The sequence below is a fragment of the Oncorhynchus tshawytscha genome, linkage group LG16 (assembly GCF_018296145.1).
Source record: "Oncorhynchus tshawytscha isolate Ot180627B linkage group LG16, Otsh_v2.0, whole genome shotgun sequence".
NCBI classification, from domain to species: Eukaryota; Metazoa; Chordata; class Actinopteri; order Salmoniformes; family Salmonidae; genus Oncorhynchus; species Oncorhynchus tshawytscha.
In genome coordinates this window covers 68,999,435-69,021,844 of record NC_056444.1, presented here as the reverse complement: position 1 = coordinate 69,021,844, position 22,410 = coordinate 68,999,435, and the positions used below count along the sequence as shown (strand labels likewise).

Here is a 22,410-nt window from a genome sequence, read left to right as displayed (position 1 = left end):
AATAAATCATTCAGATACTAAGCTATATTTTATGTTCAAAATAATTGGGAAATTATATTTTTTATACTAGTACAATTAATACGATATTGTTTAATAAATAATATTTTGGAGTCACTTTTATTGTAAATAAGAAAATATTTTGTTTCAATACACTTCTGCATTAATAATGTGGATGCTACCATGATTACAGATAATCCTGAATGAATCGTGAATAATGATGAGTGAGAAAGATCATACCCCTAAGACATGCTAACCTACCTTGTTATTTGTAATGGTGAGAGGTTAGCATGTCTTGGTGGTATGATCTTTGAACCTCTGTAAATTTCTCACTCATATTCACGCTTCATTTAAGATTATCTGTAATCATAGTAGCATCCACATTAATGTAGATGTGTTTAAAAACACATTATATTAATATTTATAATAAAAGTGACTCCAAGATATCACAATACATTATTTACCATTAATTTCTATTGGGCACAAAATAATCTGAAACACAACCAAAACGACCTACAAATGCATCCAACAAGTTTGTAGAGTCACAAGCTTGATGTACTCATTGCGTGCTAGGAATACGGCACCAAATACAAAACTTGAACGACTTTATTTGTAAGAATCTTTAGGGGTGTCAGTAATTTTGACCCCTATCTTTTTGAGAAGAAATGCATGACTCGTTATGCAAAATATCTTTCTCTGAGAAACTGTATTAGTATACAATAATATAATTTTGCCATTGTTTGAGCATAATATATAGCTTAGTATTTTAATTATTTATGTTATACACTCATTTTTGATTATCTTTATCAAGGGTGTCAATCATTTCAGGAATCCACTGTATAACAGAAGCAAAATATCTAATAAATGTCTTATTGTCACAGTCTCATCGTCACAGTCTTCTTGTCAGAGTCTTTTTGGCACTTTGCTTTGCATACAGGAAAAAACAAGTGTTCAAGATTAGGAGGTTTGTATATTTAGCAATTGGCAATGATCAACAGGTTTCAAACTATTTTCCATCATACTGTTCCAGATGAGTTGTGGATAGTTACGCAATAAGAACCTTTCATTGTCACCTACACAATGTCTGACGCTCATCCACGTACAGGTGAGCTGGCACAAACAGGCTACCCAACAGGAAATGGGGTGTGTTGACACATTGTTTGAATGGATGAACACTCCACCCACATCAACCAAAATGTGACAAACCTCACGTTTGTTTTAACCTTTCAAATGATTTCTATGATTAGGTGTAGCCACAACCATGTATTTACTTAAGTGAAAATGCTAGAGGAGCCGGTGTTTAGAGGAGATATTGGGATGGTGTTGTTAGGCCCGAGACGAAGTCAAGGGCCGGCAAACCGTGCCAATATATCCTCCAAACACCTGCTTCGAGTTCATTATCATTTTATACAAAATAATATTTTTTCTTAACTGACTTGCCTATTTAAATAAAGGTGAAATTAATATGAAAATAAAACGTAATATATTCAAATAACGATTGACATATTTTCATTAAAAACACTCATTTGATGAATTTTTGATTAATTTATTCCACAAGATTTAGTCCCGACACAAATCTAGGGTTGCTACCCAAGTCGACTGGTCGTTCGTTCTATCGGTTCGGTTGCTAGAGACGTGACCCATTTGTTCAGTCTTTTTGTTCTGTATCTATGGACGCGACCCCGTCATTCATTCTAAATGTTCCATTGTCATACTGACTGGCAACATTCTTATCCCTTGCTTGCTAGCTAGCCAACTACGGCTAACTTACTGTCACATCAAAAAATGCAGCCAAAATAACAGCAAAGTAGCTGCATTTGCGTTTATTTAAGATGTTTTCTAGTGACATTTATTTGGATACATCTGTAAAAATGAGCTATTAGGCATAGAAAATGTGCTTACTCATCAGGACAATGTTGTTCAGAGGAGCTAGCCAACAACACAGCTAACACTATCACTTCAAACTGAAGCTGGAAAGACTGCAAACTAGCTGCACCTTTTTTCAATTGACATTTATTTGTATATATCCATAAAAACGATGCCAGCTGATTCATGATATCTACTGGCTGAGAAACGCTGCATGCCTGTCTGTCTCATCCCGACTCCCAACATGTTCACTACTATGGGACAGCTGGAGATAAAATTTGAATATTGAAACAATGTTGCAAATGTCGGAGAGACACAACAAGGTTAATACAAATCTCCACTGTTGAAAGCAAAATGTTAGTCTAAAAGAAATGTGAAATAATGTCTAGATGCTTTTTATAGTGGAGATCAAGTTTATAAAGTGCCTGGCTTGACTGATGAGACAGTGGATTGCGCAGTCAGATGGAAGAGAGTAAATAAGCATTTTAACGTCATAGATTTAAGATTTAGCCGGTGGTAACTTGTGGAATAGACGCCGGCTGGAATGCGGTTTTAACCAATCAGCATTAAGGATTAGACCCATCCATTGTATAATCAAGCAATAAGGCCCGCGGGGGTGTGGTATATGGCCAACATACCACGGCTAAGGGTTGTTCTTAAGCACAATGCAACGCGAAGTGCCTGGACACAGCCCTTAGCCGTGGTATATTGGCCATATATCACAAACCCCCGAGGTGTCTTATTGCTATTATAAACTGTTTACCAATGTAATTAGATCAGTAAAAATAACTGTTTTGTCATACCCGTGGTATTTGATCTGATATAGCACAGCTGTCAGCCAATCAGCATTCAGGGCTAGAACAACCCAGTTTATACATTTCAACATTATATGGCAGCCATGTTAGCTGCCCAATAGCATTTACATGGGGATTTAAAAAAAAAAAAAAACTTTCAAACTCAATGTCTACAATTAGCATTATGATGCATTTACATGACACTACAACATTCTATGGCAGCCATATTAGCTCCCCATTAACATTATATGGGCAATATTTAAACTCCCGAGTGGGGCAGCGGTGTAAGGCACTGCATCAATCAATCAATCAATCAAATGTATTTATAAAGCCTTTTTTTTACATCAGCCGATGTCACAAAGTGCTATACAGAAACCAAGCCTAAAACCTCAAACAGCAAGCAATGCATGCTCATCCAGATCCGTGCTAGAGGCATCACTACAGATCCTGGTTCAATTCCAGGTTGTGTGCAGCTAAGAATTGGCCCAGTGTTTATCTGTTATTTTATCAGGTAAGTTGACTGAGAACACATTCTCATTTGCAGCAACAACTTGGGGATTAGTTACAGGGGAAAGGAGGGGGATGAATGAGCCAATTGTAAACTGGGGTTTATTCAGTGACCGTGATGGTTTGAGGGCCAGATTGGGAATTTAGCCAAGACACCAGAGTTAACACCCCTACTCTTACAATAAGTGCCATGGGATCTTTAATGACCTCAGAGAGTCAGGACACCCGTTTAACGTCCCATCCGAAAGACGGCACCCTACACAGGGCAGTGTCCCCAATCACTGCCCTGGGGAATTGGGATATTTTTTTTAGACCAGAGGAAAGAGTGCCTCCTACTGTCCCCCCAACACCACTTCCAGCAGAATCAGGTCTCCCATCCAGGGACTGCCCAAGACCAACCCTGCTCAGCTTCAGAAGCAAGCCAGCAGTGGTATGCAGGGTGGTATGCTGCTGGGTTAGGGTTTGGCTGGAGTAGGCAGTCATTGTAAATAAGAATTAGTTCTTAACTGACATATATATATATATATATATATATATATATATATATCCGAAACATACATATATCCGAAACATACAATATACTTGCAGTGAAGCCACTCCACAACTACACCGCACCAGTCATCCAACAGACTCCCATTCAGAGCGACACACAGAAGCATCCAGGGTTAACTGACTTGCCTAGTTAAATAAAGTTTACATTAAATTAAACAATGCTATGTAACTGAATGTATAGAATTAGAACAATATTAAACATTCTCAAAGTTGGCTTAACTCTCTAAATAGGCTGAGTTTAAAAAACATTAAGGACAGCTTCCTAATACTGAGTCCTCCTTTTGCCCTCAGAACAGCCTCAATTTGTTGGGGCATGCACTCTACAAGGTGTTAAAAGCATTCCACAGGGATGCTGGCCCATGTTAACATTTGTGTCAAGTTGGCTGGATGTCCTTTGGATAGTGGATCATTCTTGATACACACAGGAAAATGTTGAATGTGAAAAATCCAGCAGTGTTGCAGTTCTTGACACCAACCGGTGCGCCTATCACCTACTGTCTCAAGGCTCATGGAAAGAGCAGGTGTTCTTAATGTTTTTTACACACGGTGTATATGTCTCTGGGTGTACCTAATGATGATATATGTAAAAATGTATCATAGCTAAAAAAAACAGTACATTTGTATCAGTAAATACAGTATGTCATGTATTGGGCAAATAACTGGGGATATCTTCAAAAAAACATTGCATAACCACTGACAAATTGACCATTTCTTCTGCCCCTACCAAAGTATGTACAACTTTGCATATAATGATTACATGTACCATTATGAAAAACAATACAGTAGTGTCTAATGTTGTGGTGGAGGATGTCCAGGGAAGTCAGCTCAGTGAGGTTTGTTTACATTATCACCCTGTTGTCAACGTCATCAGTTGTTGCCATGTTCGATGAGCGCTGGGCCACAGGAAGGAAGCGGGAGAGGCAGAGCGTGTTGGGGGAAACACAAGCTCCAACGACTCAGGAGGACGTGTGTTTATACACAGAGCAAACTGCTGTGACCTACATGACTGAACTGAGCCTCTTTACACCAAGCCAGACCGCATGTGACATCTCAGCCTTAGCAGGCCTGAGAGTGACGGTGTGTCCACGCCATCAACACCCAGGGACAGGAACTAGTACTAATGCTCATGGGTTAGTGTCATAACAACCGTCATCAAGGAGACCAAACTCAAGAAATTATGTTGTGGTGGTCGGGATAGCAATAAGCCAATAACACTATTATAGTGAAACATCCACTTTCTGAAGATCAGTCACACTTCCACGTTTATTAATGAAAAATGACAAGGACATAATGTTCTCAGATGGATAGATAATGAAAGTGAATTGATAATTTATTCAGTGAAGAACATTTGATGGAGGTATTATGAGACATACAGCTGCCTGACCTGCATGCATGACTACCAGATACTACTGTGTACATACCTTGACTAGACAAATGTGTCTGTTCTGATGACTCCAGCTCTCACAAGTCATTAAACATTTCTCAGATGGGTTTGATTTCTGGAATTTTCAGAACCCCACTTGGCTTCGAGAAGGTAAGCCACAGTATAAGAAATATCCTCCTTTTTTAGTCTCTCAGGGCTGGCTGGCTATTGGGAAGTTCCAGGTTAATGACTAAACCCAGGACACACATTGGAAAAGCCTGTAGGGCAGGGTTGACTCCCTTTCCGATAAGTACTGATAATGGAGTCACAGGTTCAGCAGAAGAGGCTAAGCAAAGAACCAATAGCTAGGTTATCCCTTTCATCCCATTTTGTCACAGTAAGTATGTATTATGAAGATTATGCCTACATTGACCAATGAAGTGACCTAGTAAAAGGCAAATAAATACTAATCAACATTCAGCAACATTTGTTCACAGCAGACACAGACCATGAATATATGCAAAAACTATAAAACTGTATTCTGCGGCTTTATTTATTAACTATTAGGTGGTCAATCGTAGGATCAGAACGATACACTATCGCATAAACTGTGCTTCTTTTATCATAATCATCATCATTCTGAACAGCATCATCAGTACCACCATAAACCCCACTCTCTGAGGGTGACTCAGGGGGGGTTTTGATATGCAAAAAAACAGCTCCAGTTCACATGCACGTTAACTTTTTTCAGAGTACTGTTTCTTCTGAATAGAGCAGCTATGCCTTTAAGACCACTTCCTGTCTCTGGCCACACCTTGGTAGTACTTTTCCCAATGCCGATCGGTGCAGCCTGTTCCATCCTGTTCCTTGACGTCAGCAGAGCCGTGTGGTTTGGGAGTGCTGCTATTACTCACTGCTTAGTTGTATTCCTGTGATATGGCATAAGGTACAGTGTGGCAATGTTACTGCTGTCATGATAATGCGTATAATGTTACTTTACATGCGTACGTAGTACCATTTGTTTTCTAAGTAAGGGTACTCTGGACCTAATACAATATTGAAGCAGGGATGACCATTATATTTATTTCTGTGAATACTTTAAAAGTATTCCCCTCAGGAGGCTGAAAAGATTTGTCATGGGCCCTTTGATACTCCATTTTTTTTTACAGCTGCACCATTGAGAGCATCTTGACTGGTTGCATCACCACTTGGTTTGGCAATTGCTTAGCATCTGACCGCAAGGCGCTACAGAGGGTAGTGTGTATGGCTCAGTACATCACTGGGGCCGAGCTCCCTGCCATTGAGGACCTCTATGCCAGGAGGTGTCAGAGGAAGGACCTAAAATGTTCTAAAACTCCAGCCACCCAAGTCATAGACTGTTTTCTCTGCTACCGCATGGCAAGCGGTACTGATGCACCAAGTCTGGAACCAACAGGATGCTAAACAGTTTCTACCCCGGAGCCATAAGACTGCTAAATAGTCAGTTAAATAGTTAACCAAATAGCTACCCAGAATATCTGCAGTGATTATTTTGTGCACTAACCTTTTTGTGAAGTCACATACACAGCTGCTACTGTGTATCTATCCTGTTGCCTAGTCACTTTATTCCTAGTTATATGTACAGTACATATCTACCTCAATTACTTCGTACCCCAGCACATCGACTCGGAACTGATACCCCATGTATATAGCCAAATTATCGTTACTCACTGTGTAGTTATTATTACGTGTTATTACTTCTCTATTTTCTTTCTCTCTGCATTGTTGGGAAGGGCCCGCAAGTAAGCATTTCACAGTTAGCCTGTTGTTTACAAAGCACGTGACAAACAACCTTTGATTTGAAAAGCCAATTTAATGAAATCTACTAATTGTAGATGTATCCTTGTACAAATAAAATTGCTTTGCCAACATGTATCCTAATGGAGATAGGGAAAAATCCCCCAAAAACTAATTGACACAATGTTATCTGTTCAGAGTTCAGCCTGAGAATAAGATTCTGAACATGAGTCAGATCCATAACAGTGGTTCAAAAAAGGATACATATATGGACACAGACAGATAATTATTGATGAGTAGGTACAGAAAACAGGAGTGTGGGTTATACTGTACACTATGTGTCCAGGTATGTGAGTCATAAAGTTGTATGATGACACAAAGAAACCTCTTGACTTGTATGCTTATGTTGAAACCTGAGCTGTTTGTGTGTTCTGAAGAGCCCCCTTGTGGCAACTTAAAACACTGGTCTTGCACAGTATACAATACAGACACCGCCTACCGAGTTCATCACGGTGAAATAATACAGATCATATTAGAACATTTCTTTGTCAATGAAAATGGAATCTATTTTCTCAGGTCAGCTTTACATGTCAATTGTCAAGTTCTTTAATTCTGCATTGCTAGAAAATGACCCACAAGTAAGCGTTTCACTGTTAAAGCCAACTTACGCTTGATCTGAAAATGTAATCAGAGGCTTCGTATCGCGGATGTGACGCAATCGCGGAGTATGCAGCGGCCAGTGTTTCGCTGTTAAAGCCAATTTACGCTTGATCTGATAATGTAATCAGAGGCTTCGTATCGCGGATGTGACGCAATCGCGGAGTCTGCAGAGGCCAACTCAAACTCCATACTGCATTGCCGTGCGCCTCTCAAATTTCGTAACAATGCCGAGATCTCCATATAGCTCTGCATTGACATGATTGGTTGACAGTAGGTGAGGGCGGGAGGTCATGTATAAAAAAACGAAATTTCTTGACTGACTTCTGTGGAGGCCGCACCGGCACCTCAGAAAATGATGTACGGCCACTGCAGACAGATTGGCTATATACCCTATTTTATATCTACACCAGTTCTTTACGAAGCATGAGACAAATACATGAGCAGTTTAAGTCAGAATTAGTTCACAAATGTCATGCAACAGGTCGTACGCTGGACACTTCATATGCTACGGATTCAGCTGCTTAATTAACGTCTAGGGTACAGAGGGTTCCATCGGGGTCTTCATGGGAGAAGCAGCAGCTCAGCGATGTCTGATATGCACAGAAGATGTTACACTCAATCTGCTCCCTTTGTATGACTGGCATGGCTGAGCCTAGCTTCAATTACCATTTTGAGGTGGGACATTTGCCACGTTCAAAACAACTGGGAACTCGGAAAAAACAGCTCTGAATGGGGAAAATAATTTGTAACGGTCATCCAAACCTGAATTCCAGCTATGATTTAGCGACCTAAATATAACTGACGTCATGATTTGACCTTATTTTTCCGAGTTCAGTTGTCTTGAAACCAGCTATTGTAATGCTCTTCATTTGTGACAAATATGATCATTCAGTCTCATACAAAAGATTGATGGTGCGTTCAACTGGCAACTCGGAAAAATAAGATGTCAAATCATGACGTCATGGATCTTCAGGTCAAAAACAAAATCTGACATGACTATTACCACAGCCTTTGTTTATAATTCTGTATGAAAAATCTTAAAAACATGACTCAGATCCAAAAAGCAGAACAAAAATCAGCAGTAGATTTGTTTTTATTAAAAAAAAGGAATACAATGGATGTAAATAATAAAAAACAAAAAGGTTGGTGAGCATAAGTACAGAAAAACAGGAACATCTGGGCAAACACAAAGCTGCCCAGGTAGGTACTGTGAGTTCATCATTACTTGTAAATGCGTTTTAAAAAAGTCAGCAGACTAAAATCTGATCTAAATAACTTTTTTAAAGTATCAAGAGGGCATGTCCATGGGTAGGACATCATACATTCCAGAGAAAAGGTACAGCCATTGGACTCAGGATATACGTAGTTATTTTTGAGTCACTAAAGTAAACTGAATGCTAGTAGCTGAACTAATCTCATGAAAAACATGTTAATTCACAAGTGCAGGACATCTTTGTGGAAAAAAGTTAACTAAAACTGACAGCCCAGGCCATAACTGATCATCATTACAGTGTTTTAATCCCTGTGCTGGTGTTTGTAAGTTGGTTTGAGATCGCAGGCTCCCTGTCCAGACAGGCAGAATGGGTTTTATGTTTCAGAGGCTGGTAAAATAAAGGCTGATGGTATTTGTATTGCTAGCTAAGGGAGAGGAGGGTTAGCTGCTGCCTGTATCTCCATACAGTATGCTGAGCTGGCATTTTAATGCAACCTCCTGTGTTCAGATGCAATGCTCACCTGATGCATTTCACCCAGTTTGTTTCTTTAGTATGAAAAAGCCTCTGCATTGTTCATCCAAAGTGGGGACTGCTAGAAGTCACCATCCCTGAATAAAACTGTATCTCTAATGGGTTAAACAAATGTTGCGAAATCATTTGAGACTCCTTTATAGCAGACTTTAGCCAAAATACATAAAAATATGACATTGTAAATTTTTTGAAAACGGGCTAAAATGTGAACGCAACACCTCAAACTATGCAAAAAAAAAAAAGAACAGCTCAATACATGCGTGCAGCACTTCCATTCAAAGCACATCATCAACTAGACACTCCTGTTTAAATGTAAAGTTTGAAATTAATTAATACGTGGTGGGGGTCAGGGTCAAGAACCAGGAAACAATCTAGAATATATTTAAAATATAACTTATTATTAGCTTGTGATGTTTCCCACTAAGACAGCAGATAGAAATCATGCATCAGTAGAAAGCCCAGATAACACTTGCACACACACACATACAGTGTGCCTCCTGTAGCTTTAGCCAAAAGACCCTAAACAGGGAAGTGGTAGGGAGCTCTCTTATGGCCTGTAAATAACCCACTGAATGCACCCCTCATCCAGTGGAAGGAGAGGAGTGCAGCGTCTCCCTCGGATGGTGGCCACCACTTAGCCTCAGCTTACTCCTGGGTATATTACTGCCCCATCAGCTCAAGTTTGTCTTTTCACTAACATCTCTGCAGCAATTCATTACGTTGGCACTGCAGGGTTGCCACAAACCAAGCACTGTAACTCCTCCAGAACAATTGTAAAGAACTGCAAAGGAAAGGACTATTTGGGAGAGAAGGGTGAATAGCCAATGGACATTTTTTTGCAAAGGCTGAAACAGAATAACACATTTGCGTGTTATTTGGTAACTGAATAGAAGGTGCGTGTGTCCCGGTAGGGTAGACTACTAGTAGACCATTCAGCTCACAGAACACAGGAACAAACACCTTAATTTACTGACGGTTAGAAAGAAACATTTGTTTACTCATTTGTTTTGAAAATCAACACATGTATTTGGGATGTGATACCTGAAAATTGAGACCCTGAGCGTCCAAACTGACAGTTCATATGAGAGCTATGGTGGGTGACGAGGAAAAAGAGGCAGTCCCTTCCCCCCACACCCCTGCTCCGCATTTGTAAAGAAAACGAGTGAGTCTGAATCAATCGATTCTCTGAAGTCCAAACAATCCACTTGCCCAGCCAGCAGAGTAAAACCATAGGCAGAGAGGGCCGGCTGGCCAGCCTAATTCACCCTGCAAAAAAACAGACAAGAGAAAAGGGAGGAGCAAGAGATGGAGGAGGGTAGAGGAGATCAGTGGAAACAGGCCCGGTAACAGACATAAGCACCCAGGGCCAAGGCAGTGCAGAGGCAAACATTGGCCAGCAGGGGGTTCCAGGCCCCTAGAGCCTCAGGGCTATCATCTCCTGCTGCCTGCTCAGCTGCCTGGTCCTGGTTCAGCACCTGCTGTTTTTCTGGCTCATGCAGCCGGTGGGGTTTCGTAGGAGCTTTGGGAGCTGGTTCTTTGCTTCCCGTCTGGCCATCAGGTTGATCACTGGATACAGTGGAAGACTGCGACTGGGCGGTAGCACCTTCACCACTGCCCCTCCATCGCAGTTCAGTCTCTGGTGGGGCACTGCAATGGGAGAGATATTCCAGGGGTAGAAGGATGAAGAGTGACACTGAATATTGCATGTATGAAGTCTAGACTGCTAAAAATCTAATTGAGCGGGTCTTATTTACCTGCGAGTGTGGGAATCGTTCTGAGCAACAACAATCTCAGGAAAAAATGAGATGGGTTCAACCGTGCCGTTGACAGATAGACCTGGAGGACGGGGGTGGGGCAGGGGAGGTGTGAACTCTGGAGGAACGTCCTCTTCGTTGGAGAGCTCTTTCCACGACTCCTTAAACATTTATGGATTGATGTGGGTATTATTTAAACATTAATAGGCTTTACAGAGAAGATATGACCTTTCTCCATACATGAGAGACATCTGTATCTAGTTCGAGCTTCCCAAATAAAAACACCCAATTGGCCTACTTTAAATTATTCAGTGGAGGACAAGTATAAGAACATTGTGGCTAACAAGTTCCTGAAAATATATACAAAAAGGCACACACATTTTACAGACACCCGAGACCCAATTTGTATGTGCTTGCATGACCTACTATAGCACTTTGGTTCATGGCAGCAACTAAAAGATGGATTCAACTTACCTGCAATGATGCATCTCCCATGATGCACCTGGCACCTTCAATAACAGCGAGGTAGGAAAATCTGAGTTGGTCAGGTGTTTGAATCAGGCCCATCCGATATCGTCGCATCTCCAGCAGTACGTCACGAATGTGCACAGATGACGGGTCCTTGCGCATGGACATCTGCAAACAGATATTTCACAGCAAGTTTCATTGGGTAAACTGACAATTACTCGACATGAAGTCATGATTCTTCATAAAGCCATTGGAAATGAGTGTCTGCACAACTCAATACCACATTTGCATAATTTTGGCTTGTGGGAGGAATAAAATTTTGCATTTCGAATGAGATTCCCAGTGCAGTACTGACCAGTAACAGGCAAGTGTCGACAAGACAGAAGGTTCCCGAGCGTCCGATGCCTGCGCTGCAGTGCACCACCACAGGCCCCTGTTCAGAGTTGAGGCACCCAGACTCCCGCACCTTGAACAGGAAGTTAAGGAAGGAGGCTGGAGATTCGGGCACACCAAAGTCAGGCCAGGTGGTGTAGTGAAAATGTAGGATCTCTCTAGTTTCCCGAGTCTGTAGAAGGGGGACAAATTAACCCACTAAGTATAAAATAGAGCAGAGATATCAATTACTGTATTGCCACCACCACCACTAGTATGAACATAAGTCAAGAAAATCTTTATAGGAATCTCAGACAAGAGTCAAAGAATCGTGTTATAAATTACTTTGGAACATGATAGTCCCGAGTTCAGTTGCTTGTAGAAGGATATCAAACACCCACCGAAGCTGCTTCAAAGCAGTGTGGAGGATTTCTAGGAATAGCCTGGATCTCTGCTGATAGTAATGATAATAAACAAGTACAGTCCTCTCACAATGAATGTGGGTATTTATACAACAGGTGGGTCTAATCCTGGATGCTTACTGGTTACCACCGGCAAAGCTTATGACATTGAAATGCCTATTCACTGTTCAATCCACTGTGTCATCAACCCTGACAGGCAATTTATAAACTCGATCTACTGTAAAAAGCATCTAAACATTAACCCCCGTTTCTTTGTATATCCATAAAAATGCAGATTCACGCAATCTCAAACTGAAGCTGGAAAGCTGCATTTTGTTTTGTTTGACTGGTTTTTCTATTGACATTTCTTTGTATATCCATAAAAATGCAGATTCATGATTTTGACTGGCTGAGAAAAGCTGCCTGTGTCATCTCAACTCCCAACAAGTTCTTTACTAAGGGACAGCTGGAAATTAAATTTCAATGTTTCAAATGTCAGAGACAGCCAGGTTTATACAATTCTTTGCTGTTGAAAACCAAATGCAAAGATTTGAAACCCAGCCTAAAACCCCAAACAGCAAGCAATGCAGGTGTAGAAGCACGGTGGGTAGGAAAAACTCCCTAGAAAGGCCAAAACCTAGGAAGAAACCTGGAGAGGAACCAGGCTATGGCCAGTCCTCTTCTGGCTGTGCCGGGTGGAGATTATAACAGAACATGGCCAAGAATAAGTACGCTGTCGGCCAGCATGGCAGCGGAACATTTAGAACGAACGAAAGATTAAACGGCTGCATCGCATCTCTTGCAACCTAAACGATTTGTTTCAGGACTATATCTTGTGGAAGGATGAAATAGGATGAATAAATTCATCAAAATAGAATGTAATGAAAATGTCAAATTATGTGAATATGGTGGTAACCCATAGCCGGTGTTTGGAGGATATATTGGCATGGGTGTTTGTCTCGGGTCGGCAAACCATGCCAATATATCCTCCAAACACCGGCTTCTCGGGAATTTGTGGCGACAGCAGCCTCCACTTCTGGGAAGGCTTTCCACTAGATGTTGGAACATTGCTGCAGGGACTTGCGTCCATTCAGCCACAAGAGCATTAATGAGGTGGGGCACTGATGTTGGGCGATTAAGCCTGGCTCACAGTTGGCATTCCAATTCATCCCAAAGGTGTTCGAGGGGGTTGAGGTCCGATCAACAAAACATTTCTGTATGGACCTCGCTTTGTGCATGGTCATGCTGAAACAGGAAAGGGCCTTCCCCCAAACTGTTGCCACAAAGTTGGAAGCACAGAACCATCTAGAATGTCATTGTATGCTGTAGCTTTAAGATATCCCATCACTGGAACTAAGGGGCCTAGTCCAAACCATGCAAAACAGCCCCAGACCATTATTCCTCTACCAAACTTCAGTTGGCACTGGGCAGGTAGCGTTCTCCAGGCATCCGCCAAACCCAGATTTGTCCATCGGACTGCCAGATGGTGAGTGATTCATCACTACAGAGAATGCATTTCCACTTCTCCAGAGTCCAATGGCAGCAAGATTTACGCCACTCCAGCTGACGCTTGGCATTGCGCATGGTTATCTTATGCTTGTGTGCGACTGCTCGGCCATGGAAATCCATTTCATGAAGCTCCAGACGAACAGTTCTTGCGCTGACGTTGCTTCTAGAGGCAGTTTGGAACTCAGTAGTGAGCGTTTTAACTGAGGACAGACAATTTTACAGGCTTCAGCACTCTGCGGTCCCATTCTGTGAGCTTGTGTCCGACCACTTTGCAGCTGAGCAGTTGTTGCTCCTAAACGTTTACACCTCAAAATAACAGCACTTACAGTTGACAGGGCAGCTCTAGCAGGGCAGAAATTTGACAAACTGACTTGGAAAGCTGACATTCTATGGACGGTACCATGTTGAAAGCCACAGCACTTCAGTAAAGCCTTTCTACTGCCAATGTTTATCTACGTAGATTGCATGGCTGTGTGCTAGATTTTATACACCTGTCAGCAACAGGTGAGGATGAAATAGCTGAATCCACTAATTTGAGTGTGTTCACATACTGATCTACACTATATATACAGAAGTAAATAGGGCACTGTACCAGGAAGTGTATATTTTATGCCTTAGTACCTAATTTAAGATTATAATAGGATGGTAAGAGAAGAACAGAAGATTACACAATGAACGAAGAGGAATCTTACCGACAGATTTTCTAGCTCCAGCTGACGGACAGTGTAGTAGGATTTGATGTCTTCTGAAACAAGCGTTAGCTTGAAATTTGTGTCTTCAAAAACCGCCTCCCTCACCTCTCTAGGCGGCCAGTACTGGGCACACTTCACCTGAAAAATTGTCAGAAATGGCATAACTGCATACATTTTACTGGGATGTTTACATTGAATAAGTACAATATTGATATTTCGGGTGAACAAACCCCTGTTATACCAAAAACAGAGCAGTACTTTGCAACTGGAGGTCCATAGTGGTTAAAGGGAGCTCGTATAATTATATATAGATATATATATTTAAAAAATTAAATACTACCAATTGTGGTAATACTCACAGATCCTTTCTCTATGACACGGTTCAGCATCACCACTCCCATGGTCCTCTGCTCCCACACCATCTCCCAGAAGTGACCACATGTGTTTGGAAGGGGCCCCTTTGGAAAAAGAGGTAATGTTAAGCATCTTATCCATTTTTTTTTTTTTTTTTTTTTTTTTTTTTTTTTTTACATCTATCAGGCAGTTAAAAACACACCCACTGTAAATGCATGTGACAGGCAGGCTACACTAGTCCTAGGAACATGTCAGTTTAAAATAAAAATTAAGTGTTAGAAACTTTTGATATACAGTGCAGTCGGAAAGTATTCAGACCCCTTGACTTGTTCCACATTTTGTTGAGTTACAGCCTCATTCTAAAATGTATATATTATTTATTCCCCTCAATCAACACACAATAACCCATAATGACAAAGCAAAAACTGTTTATCAAATGTTTGCAAATTTATTAAAATAATTTTTACAAAAATAAATAACATCACCTGAAATATCACATAAATATTCAGACTCTACTCAGTACTATGTTGAAGCCCCTTTAGCAGCGACTACAACCTCGAGTCTTCTTGGGTATGACGCTACAAGCTTGGCACACCTGTATTTGGGGAGTTTCTCCCATTCCTCCTTGCAGATCCACTCAAGCTCTGTCAGGTCAGCTGGGAACTCCGGAGCTCTTCAGAGTGAACATTGGGTTCTTGGTCACCTCCCTGACCAAGGCCCTTCTCCCCCAATTGCTCAATTTGGCCAGGCTGCCAGCTCTAGGAAGAGTCTTGGTGGTTTCAAACTTCTTCCATTTAAGAATGATGGAGGCCACTGTGTTCTTGGGGACCTTCAATGCTGCACATTGTTTGGTACCCTTCCCCAGAGCTGTGCCTCGACACATCTTGTCTCTGAGCTCTACGGACAATTCCCCTCGACCTCTTGACTTGGTTTTTGCTCTGACATGCACTGTCAACTGTGGGACCTTATATAGACAGGTGTGTGGGTCTTTCCAAATCATGTCCAATCAATTGAATTTACCCCAGGTGGACTCCAATCAAGTTGTAGAAACATTTCAAGGATGCTCAATGGAAACCGGATGCACCTGAGCTCAATTTCGAGTCTCATAGCAAAGGGTCTGAATACTTACATAAATATGGCATCTGTTTATGTTTTATACATTTGCAAAAATGTCTAAAAACCTGTTTTCACTTTGTAATTATTGGGTATTGGGTGTAGACTGATGAGGGAAAAAAATATTTTATCCATTTTAGAATAGAGCTGTAACAAAACGTGGAAAAGGTCAGGGTTCTGAAAACTTAAAATGAAACATCAGTGGGTGTGCATATTTAAACCGCTAGCTAGCGTACCACCTGACCAACATCCGGTGAAATTGCAGAGCGCAAAATTCAAAATATGTAATATTAAACATTCATGAAAATCCAAGTATCTTAGATTGTTTAAAAGCTTAACTTCTTGTTAATCCAGCCACTTCGTCAGATTTGAAAAAAGCTTTATGGCGAAAGCACACCATGCATTTTAAATGGTGTCACCTCCACCAAAAAAATAAATTAAAAAAAATAAAACCTTGACGGTTTCTCCTTGGGTTTTCGCCTGCTACATCAGTTCTGTTATACACAGACATTATTTTAACCGTTTTGGAAACTTTAGAGTGTTTTCTATCCAATACTACCAATTATATGCATAGCCTAGCTTCTGGGCCTGAGTAACATGCAGTTTACTTTGGGCACCTCATTCATCCAAACTTCCAAATACTGTCCCCTATCCCTAAAACGTTTTAAAAATAATCAATGTGATGATAATAATAATAAACGTAATAAAAGATTTCTTCCAGGATAGGTTGATTTAAAACATTTTTATATCGGAGATGCCCTTGTGCAACTGACATTCTGAACGTAGTAAAATTGCTGTAATTGCTTGACATCTAGACAATTTATTCCCAATACTCCCTTCTTAGCCAGAGTACAAAAACCAAAGTACAAACCTGAGTAAGTATGTAGCTTCTCCGTGCCTCTTCTACAGAAATTAGGCTTGCGTTAATGTAGTCGTTCGTACCCAGTTGCAGGCGGATTCTGCTGTGGTCAACTGCAGAGAATGAAAGAAGGCTGATGAAAAGAAAACACTCAACTTTGCAATATCCCAAGGGACTTAGGATTTTATCTCTAAACACAAGAACTTTGGTGCAGCTGTACAGTGCATCCAACAGGGTCAATCTGACAAACACAGCAGTGTTTATTTCTTCTCTTCTATTCTAATCCACTCAACTAAACAGGAAATACTATCTAGGCCATTTCTCCTCATCTAAATCAAGAGAGCTGGAATGGTACTAAAGTAAATACTTCAAGTACTTTGAATGTCTGATGTTCACTTCACATCAAATCAGGAAACAAAAAATATTGACACACTGGTTGACATGTGACCAATCTGTCCCATAGGGTTTAGGTGAAGTTTTTGCATCTCTGTGTAAAGAGGAAACCACAACAGCTTTGCTGTGTCTAGTTAACATGACGGAAGACTAAAAAAAGACATGACAACTGTAAAAGCTTGAACTGTTTAACTACTTGAGGCATCGGACCTTGAAAGATCCATCCGTTGCCATACATGAGATGTTTTAGACTACAGCTTAACACGTGTTCAGTCACAGTATGTAGCACCCAAATATAAGAAAGGCTATCCTGCATAGAGCGTCAACTATAGCCAATGTTTGAGCCTGTTATTGTAAATTTGTCATCTTATCTTATGCTTCTGTATACCTAGACCGAGGAATTGCAGCAGCTCAGTCTAACTAGAGCCCCTTTTGTAGGCCCACGGATTAATTTCCCTCCCCCCCAAAATTGGGGGAACTCAGTCGGGGTCTCAACTTATTGTTGTGAGTTAGAATAGTATAAAAAACTAAGGGATGTTTTGAAATTTGGTTGTGCATCAGAAGCTAGCATTATTTATATATTATTTTTTATTGGTAAATTCGTCGAGCGGCCAGCTATCTAAACTTGTAGTAATCATGGCCGAATTACCAACCGTGGGGTCCCTATAGATTTGTCACTCACAGACATCATATTCATACCTTTATTTTTCCCACATGTAGTTGTTACAAAGTGGGATTAAAATGTATTTTTTTAAGTCATCGATCCACACAAAATACTCTGTCAAAGTGGAAGAAAGATTCTAACATTTGTTTAAAATAAAACACTAACATATTTTGATTACATAAGTTTTCCCTCCGTGAGTCAACACACCTTTGGCAGCGATTACAGCTGAGTCTTTCTGGGTAAGTCAGAGCGTTGCACACCTGGAGTGTACAATACTTTCTGAATTATTTAAAAATTCTTCAGACTCTGTCAAGGTGGTTGTTGATTATTGCTAGACAGACATTTAAGTCTTGTCATAGTTTTGACTTATATTGGCTTGAAACTCTAACTAGGCCACATTCAACATCATCTTGGTAAGCAACTATAGTGTACACCGAGAATACAATACATTAAGAACACCTGCTCTTTCCATGACAGACAGATCAGATGAAAGCTATGATCCCTTATTGATGTCATTTTTAAATCCACTTCAATCAGTGTGGATGATGGGGAGGAGACAGGTTAAAGGATTTATAAGCCTTGAGACATTGATAGTGGGTCTAAGAGGGTAAATGAGCAAGACAAAAAATGTAAGTACCTTCGAATGGGCTATGGTAGTATGTGCCAGGCATACCAGTTTGTGTCAAGAACTGCACCTCTGTGTTTTGTATAACGCTCAACCATTTCCTGTGTGTATCAAAAATGGTCCACCAGGACATCCAGCCAACTTGCCAACTGTGGGAAGCATTGGAGTCAACATCCCTGTGCTTGACACCTTGTAGAGTCCATGTCACAACAAATTAAGGCTGGAGTTGGGGTGCTACTCAATATTAGGAAGGTGTTCCTCATGTTTGGTATACTCAAAGTATATTTGGCCTTGTTTTAGGTTATTGTCCTGCTAAAAAGGTGAATGTCTTTAAGTGGCTGTCAGAAAGCAGAAAACCAGGTTTTCCTCTAGGATTTAGCCTCCCCAGTCCTTGCTGAAGACAAGCATACACAAATTGATGCAGCCACCCCCATTCTTGAAGATATGAAGAGGTACTCAATGTTTTGTGTTAAGGATAAAGTAATTTTCTCACAGTATTACTTTAGTGCCTTATTGCAAACAGGATGCATGATTTTGAATATTTTTATTCTGTACTGTTTTCCTTTTCACTGTCAATGAGGTTAGTATTGTGGAGCAATTAATGTTGATCCATCCTCAGATTTCTCCTAGGACAGCCAATAAACTAAACTTTTTAAAATCACCATTGGCCTGGTAATGGAGTTAGGAAGATCGTCCATCTTTGTAGTGACTGGGTGTATTGATACATCATCCAAAGTGCAATTTATAACTTCACCATGCTCAAATGGATATTCAATTTCTTCTTTTTACCCATCTACCAAAAGACGTCCTTCTTGGCGAGGCATTGGAAAAGCTCCCTGGAATTTGTGGCTGAATCGGTTTTAGAAATTCACTGCTCAACTGAGGGACCTTACAGATAATTATGTGTGGGATACAGAGATGAGGTAGTCATTCAAAAATCATGTTAAACACTTATTGCACACAGGGTGAGTCCATGCAACTTATTAAGCACATTTGTACTCCTCTACTTATTTAGGCTTGCCATAACAAAGGGATGAATACTTGTTGACATTTCAGCTATTCATTATGAACATAATTCCACTTTGACATGGGGTATTGTGTATGTAGGCCAGTGACAATAACAAAATGTATCAATTTAAAATTCAAGTAGTAAACCAAAAAGTGGTGTCAATACTTTCAGAAAGCATTTCTCTCCAGCCTATGGCAAAATGTATAGAATTGCAGGAAATAATCTGTAAAATTGCTAAATTGTCTCTTTTTGCAGACCTCACCCCATCAAAGTTGCCCATCCCTGAACTAGATGGCATCAAAAATCACAAAACTTACATGGGCTGACATCTCTGTAGCGATTCCGAGTTTTGTTTTCAGGTAATTTAGCAAGTTTGCAGGGCAGCTCACTTGATTGCTGACGGATTTCCTGTGAGCAAAACAATACATTTACTTACATTTCTTAGCTTGAGTTGTATTTGTTTTGGGAGGCAAATAGTTGTTCCTATGGTTGTTTACTCACTGGTATTCTCCCAATGGTGCTCAGTCTATTACAACCAGTTTCAACCCTAACAGAGTCTTAAGGAGAATGTACTATGGTGCAGACTTATGTTGTGCTTATCCATTGTTTCTGGAGGTGCACATACCATGTCCTAAAAGTAGGGTCTTTCTTTACAACACAGTAACAGGATACTTGGGATATCTACAGTAAATATGCAGTCAAGGATATTTTCCTGAACCACATTTGTCCGCAGTTTGACAAATTATGCTGACACTAAATAATTGTCCACCATCACCTCAAACGCAGATATGACACATCTGGTCACAGCCACCTTCAGGCCTTGTCTGTAATCCAGAGTAGTCTAATAGTGTGTGTTAAATAGATCGTTAATCAAATGTGAATGCAATTGTGGTTTGCCCCTTTTTCTAGTAACATGCATGATTATGTCTGAACTGTGGCATGGAACAAGTAGCTGGACACGCATTTAGCTATCAATGACAGTGTCAATGTGACAACACTAATCTGCTACAATGCATCTAACACGTGCAGGTGAACGTTACAAATGTAACAACCGTCGCTATAGCCTACTGATGTTACAAATGTATCATTCGAAACAGTGAGGTTTTCTAGAAGACTTCACACATCCGACAGCGCCGTGGAAGTTGGTACGTTAACTACAACAAAATCGGAACAGGGTAGCCTAGCTAGCTATATCAAAATTGGTACCCAATAAACCAGAAATAATACTTTATAAACCACGGGACACGTGTAATAAGTAGTTGTAGGCACAATGTTCAAATCTAGCCTACTCAAACAGAACTCGCAACTTCAAATCCACCTTGATTTTCCAAGACGAACCTAACATTACCTGGTAAATGGCGTTCCAACTCCCGGGTTCATCGATTCCCCCAAACTCAGCTTCCATTGCCGTGCTACAGCCGCCTCTTTTCCCGACGACCAGTCGATATCTATTTGTAAAGGTTTAGCAAATTTGAAACGTTGTCGAACAAAGTCGACAACTCTTTCTATACGGTTCTTTATTTTCAGTAGCTAGCTAGCTACATAGATTATTGTCGTCTCTCTCGGCCTGGTTTTACCGGAAACACGCTGTGACAACCCCAGTTACGCTCCTCCTCATCTAGACTGTCCTTGAGGGAATTCGATTATCTAGACCGGGTTACCACGGAGGAGTTTGCCTCGGGTGAAAGGTGATTACATTCGGTTTAGAATCTGGGCGTGAACCAGGTGCCCCGTTCAAAGCCCAGGGTAAAATCGTCTCAAAACAAAAGTGGGGTAGCCTAGGCTAGATTAAGCACATGTAGTAATCAGTACGATTCTGTGTTTTCACATGCAAAAGTAATTGATTTTGATAACGTTATATCTGCCTTCCCAATGAAAACTAGTTTGAAAATTCACCCATATACATACATACACAAAAGTATGTGGACACCCCGTCAAATTAGTGGATTCGGCTTTTTCAGGCACACTCATTGTTGACAGGTGTATTAAAATCGAGCACACAGCCATGCAATCTCCATTAACAAACATTGGCAGTAGAATGGCCTTAATGAAGAGCTCAGTGACTTTCAACATGGCACCGTCATAGGATGCAGACAGACAGACAGACAGACAGACAGACAGACAGACAGACAGACAGACAGACAGACAGACAGACAGACAGACAGACAGGTCAGGCAAGGGTCAAAACCAGGAGGGCAAGAAAAAGAGAGACTGGGACAGAGCTGAGCTGAGACCAAAATCACTGATTGACTTGACAAACTGGCAATGGACAAACAGAGAACACAGGTATAAATACACAGGGGAAGATGGGCAACACCTGGAGGGGGGTGGAGACAATCACAAGGACAAGTGAAACAGATCAGGGTGTGACAATGTCAGTTCATGAAATGTGTTTCCATGGCGGAGCAAGCCTAAGATCACCATACGCAATGCCAAGCGTTGGCTGTAGTGGTGTAAAGCTTGCCGCCATTGCATAGTGCCAACTGTGAAGTTTGGTGGAGGAGGAATAATGGTCTGGGGCTGTTTTTCATGGTTCGGATAGGCCCCTTATTTCCGGTGAAGGAAATCCTAACGCTACAGCATAAAATTACATTCTAGAATCTAGATGATTCTGCACTTCCAACTTTGTGGCAACAGTTTGGAGATGGTCCTTTCCTGTTTCAGTATGACAGTGCCCCCGTGCACAAAGTGAGGTCTATACAGAAATGGTTTGTTGAGATCAGTCTGGAAGAACTTGACTGGCCTGCACCGAGCCTTGACCTCAACCCCATCGAACACCTTTGGGATGAATTGGAACGGCAACTGCGAGCCAGTCCTAACCGCCCAACATCAGTGCCCAACCTCACTAATGCTCTTGTGGCTGAATAGGAGCAAGTCCCTGCAGCCAGTGGCATGGGGTGCCCGCACAAAAACAAATCAAAATGGTGACATTTGCGC

The 22,410-nt window shown here is 41.0% G+C and overlaps 1 protein-coding gene across 1 annotated transcript; it reads right to left on the bottom strand.

The window, feature by feature from the left end:
• Nucleotides 1–8,592: 8,592 nt before the first annotated feature.
• On the bottom strand, nucleotides 8,593–21,084 carry LOC112216224 (tyrosine-protein phosphatase non-receptor type 1). Its single transcript, XM_024376063.2, has 9 exons — nucleotides 20,822–21,084; nucleotides 19,791–19,881; nucleotides 16,795–16,895; nucleotides 14,816–14,914; nucleotides 14,457–14,594; nucleotides 11,838–12,047; nucleotides 11,489–11,650; nucleotides 11,015–11,175; nucleotides 8,593–10,907 (listed from the first exon to the last, which is right to left on the bottom strand). Exons 1-9 carry the CDS (start codon nucleotides 20,876–20,878, stop codon nucleotides 10,586–10,588), a joined length of 1,341 nt encoding a protein of 446 aa, XP_024231831.1. The 5' UTR covers nucleotides 20,879–21,084; the 3' UTR covers nucleotides 8,593–10,585.
• Between the last annotated feature and the right edge of the window lie 1,326 nt (nucleotides 21,085–22,410).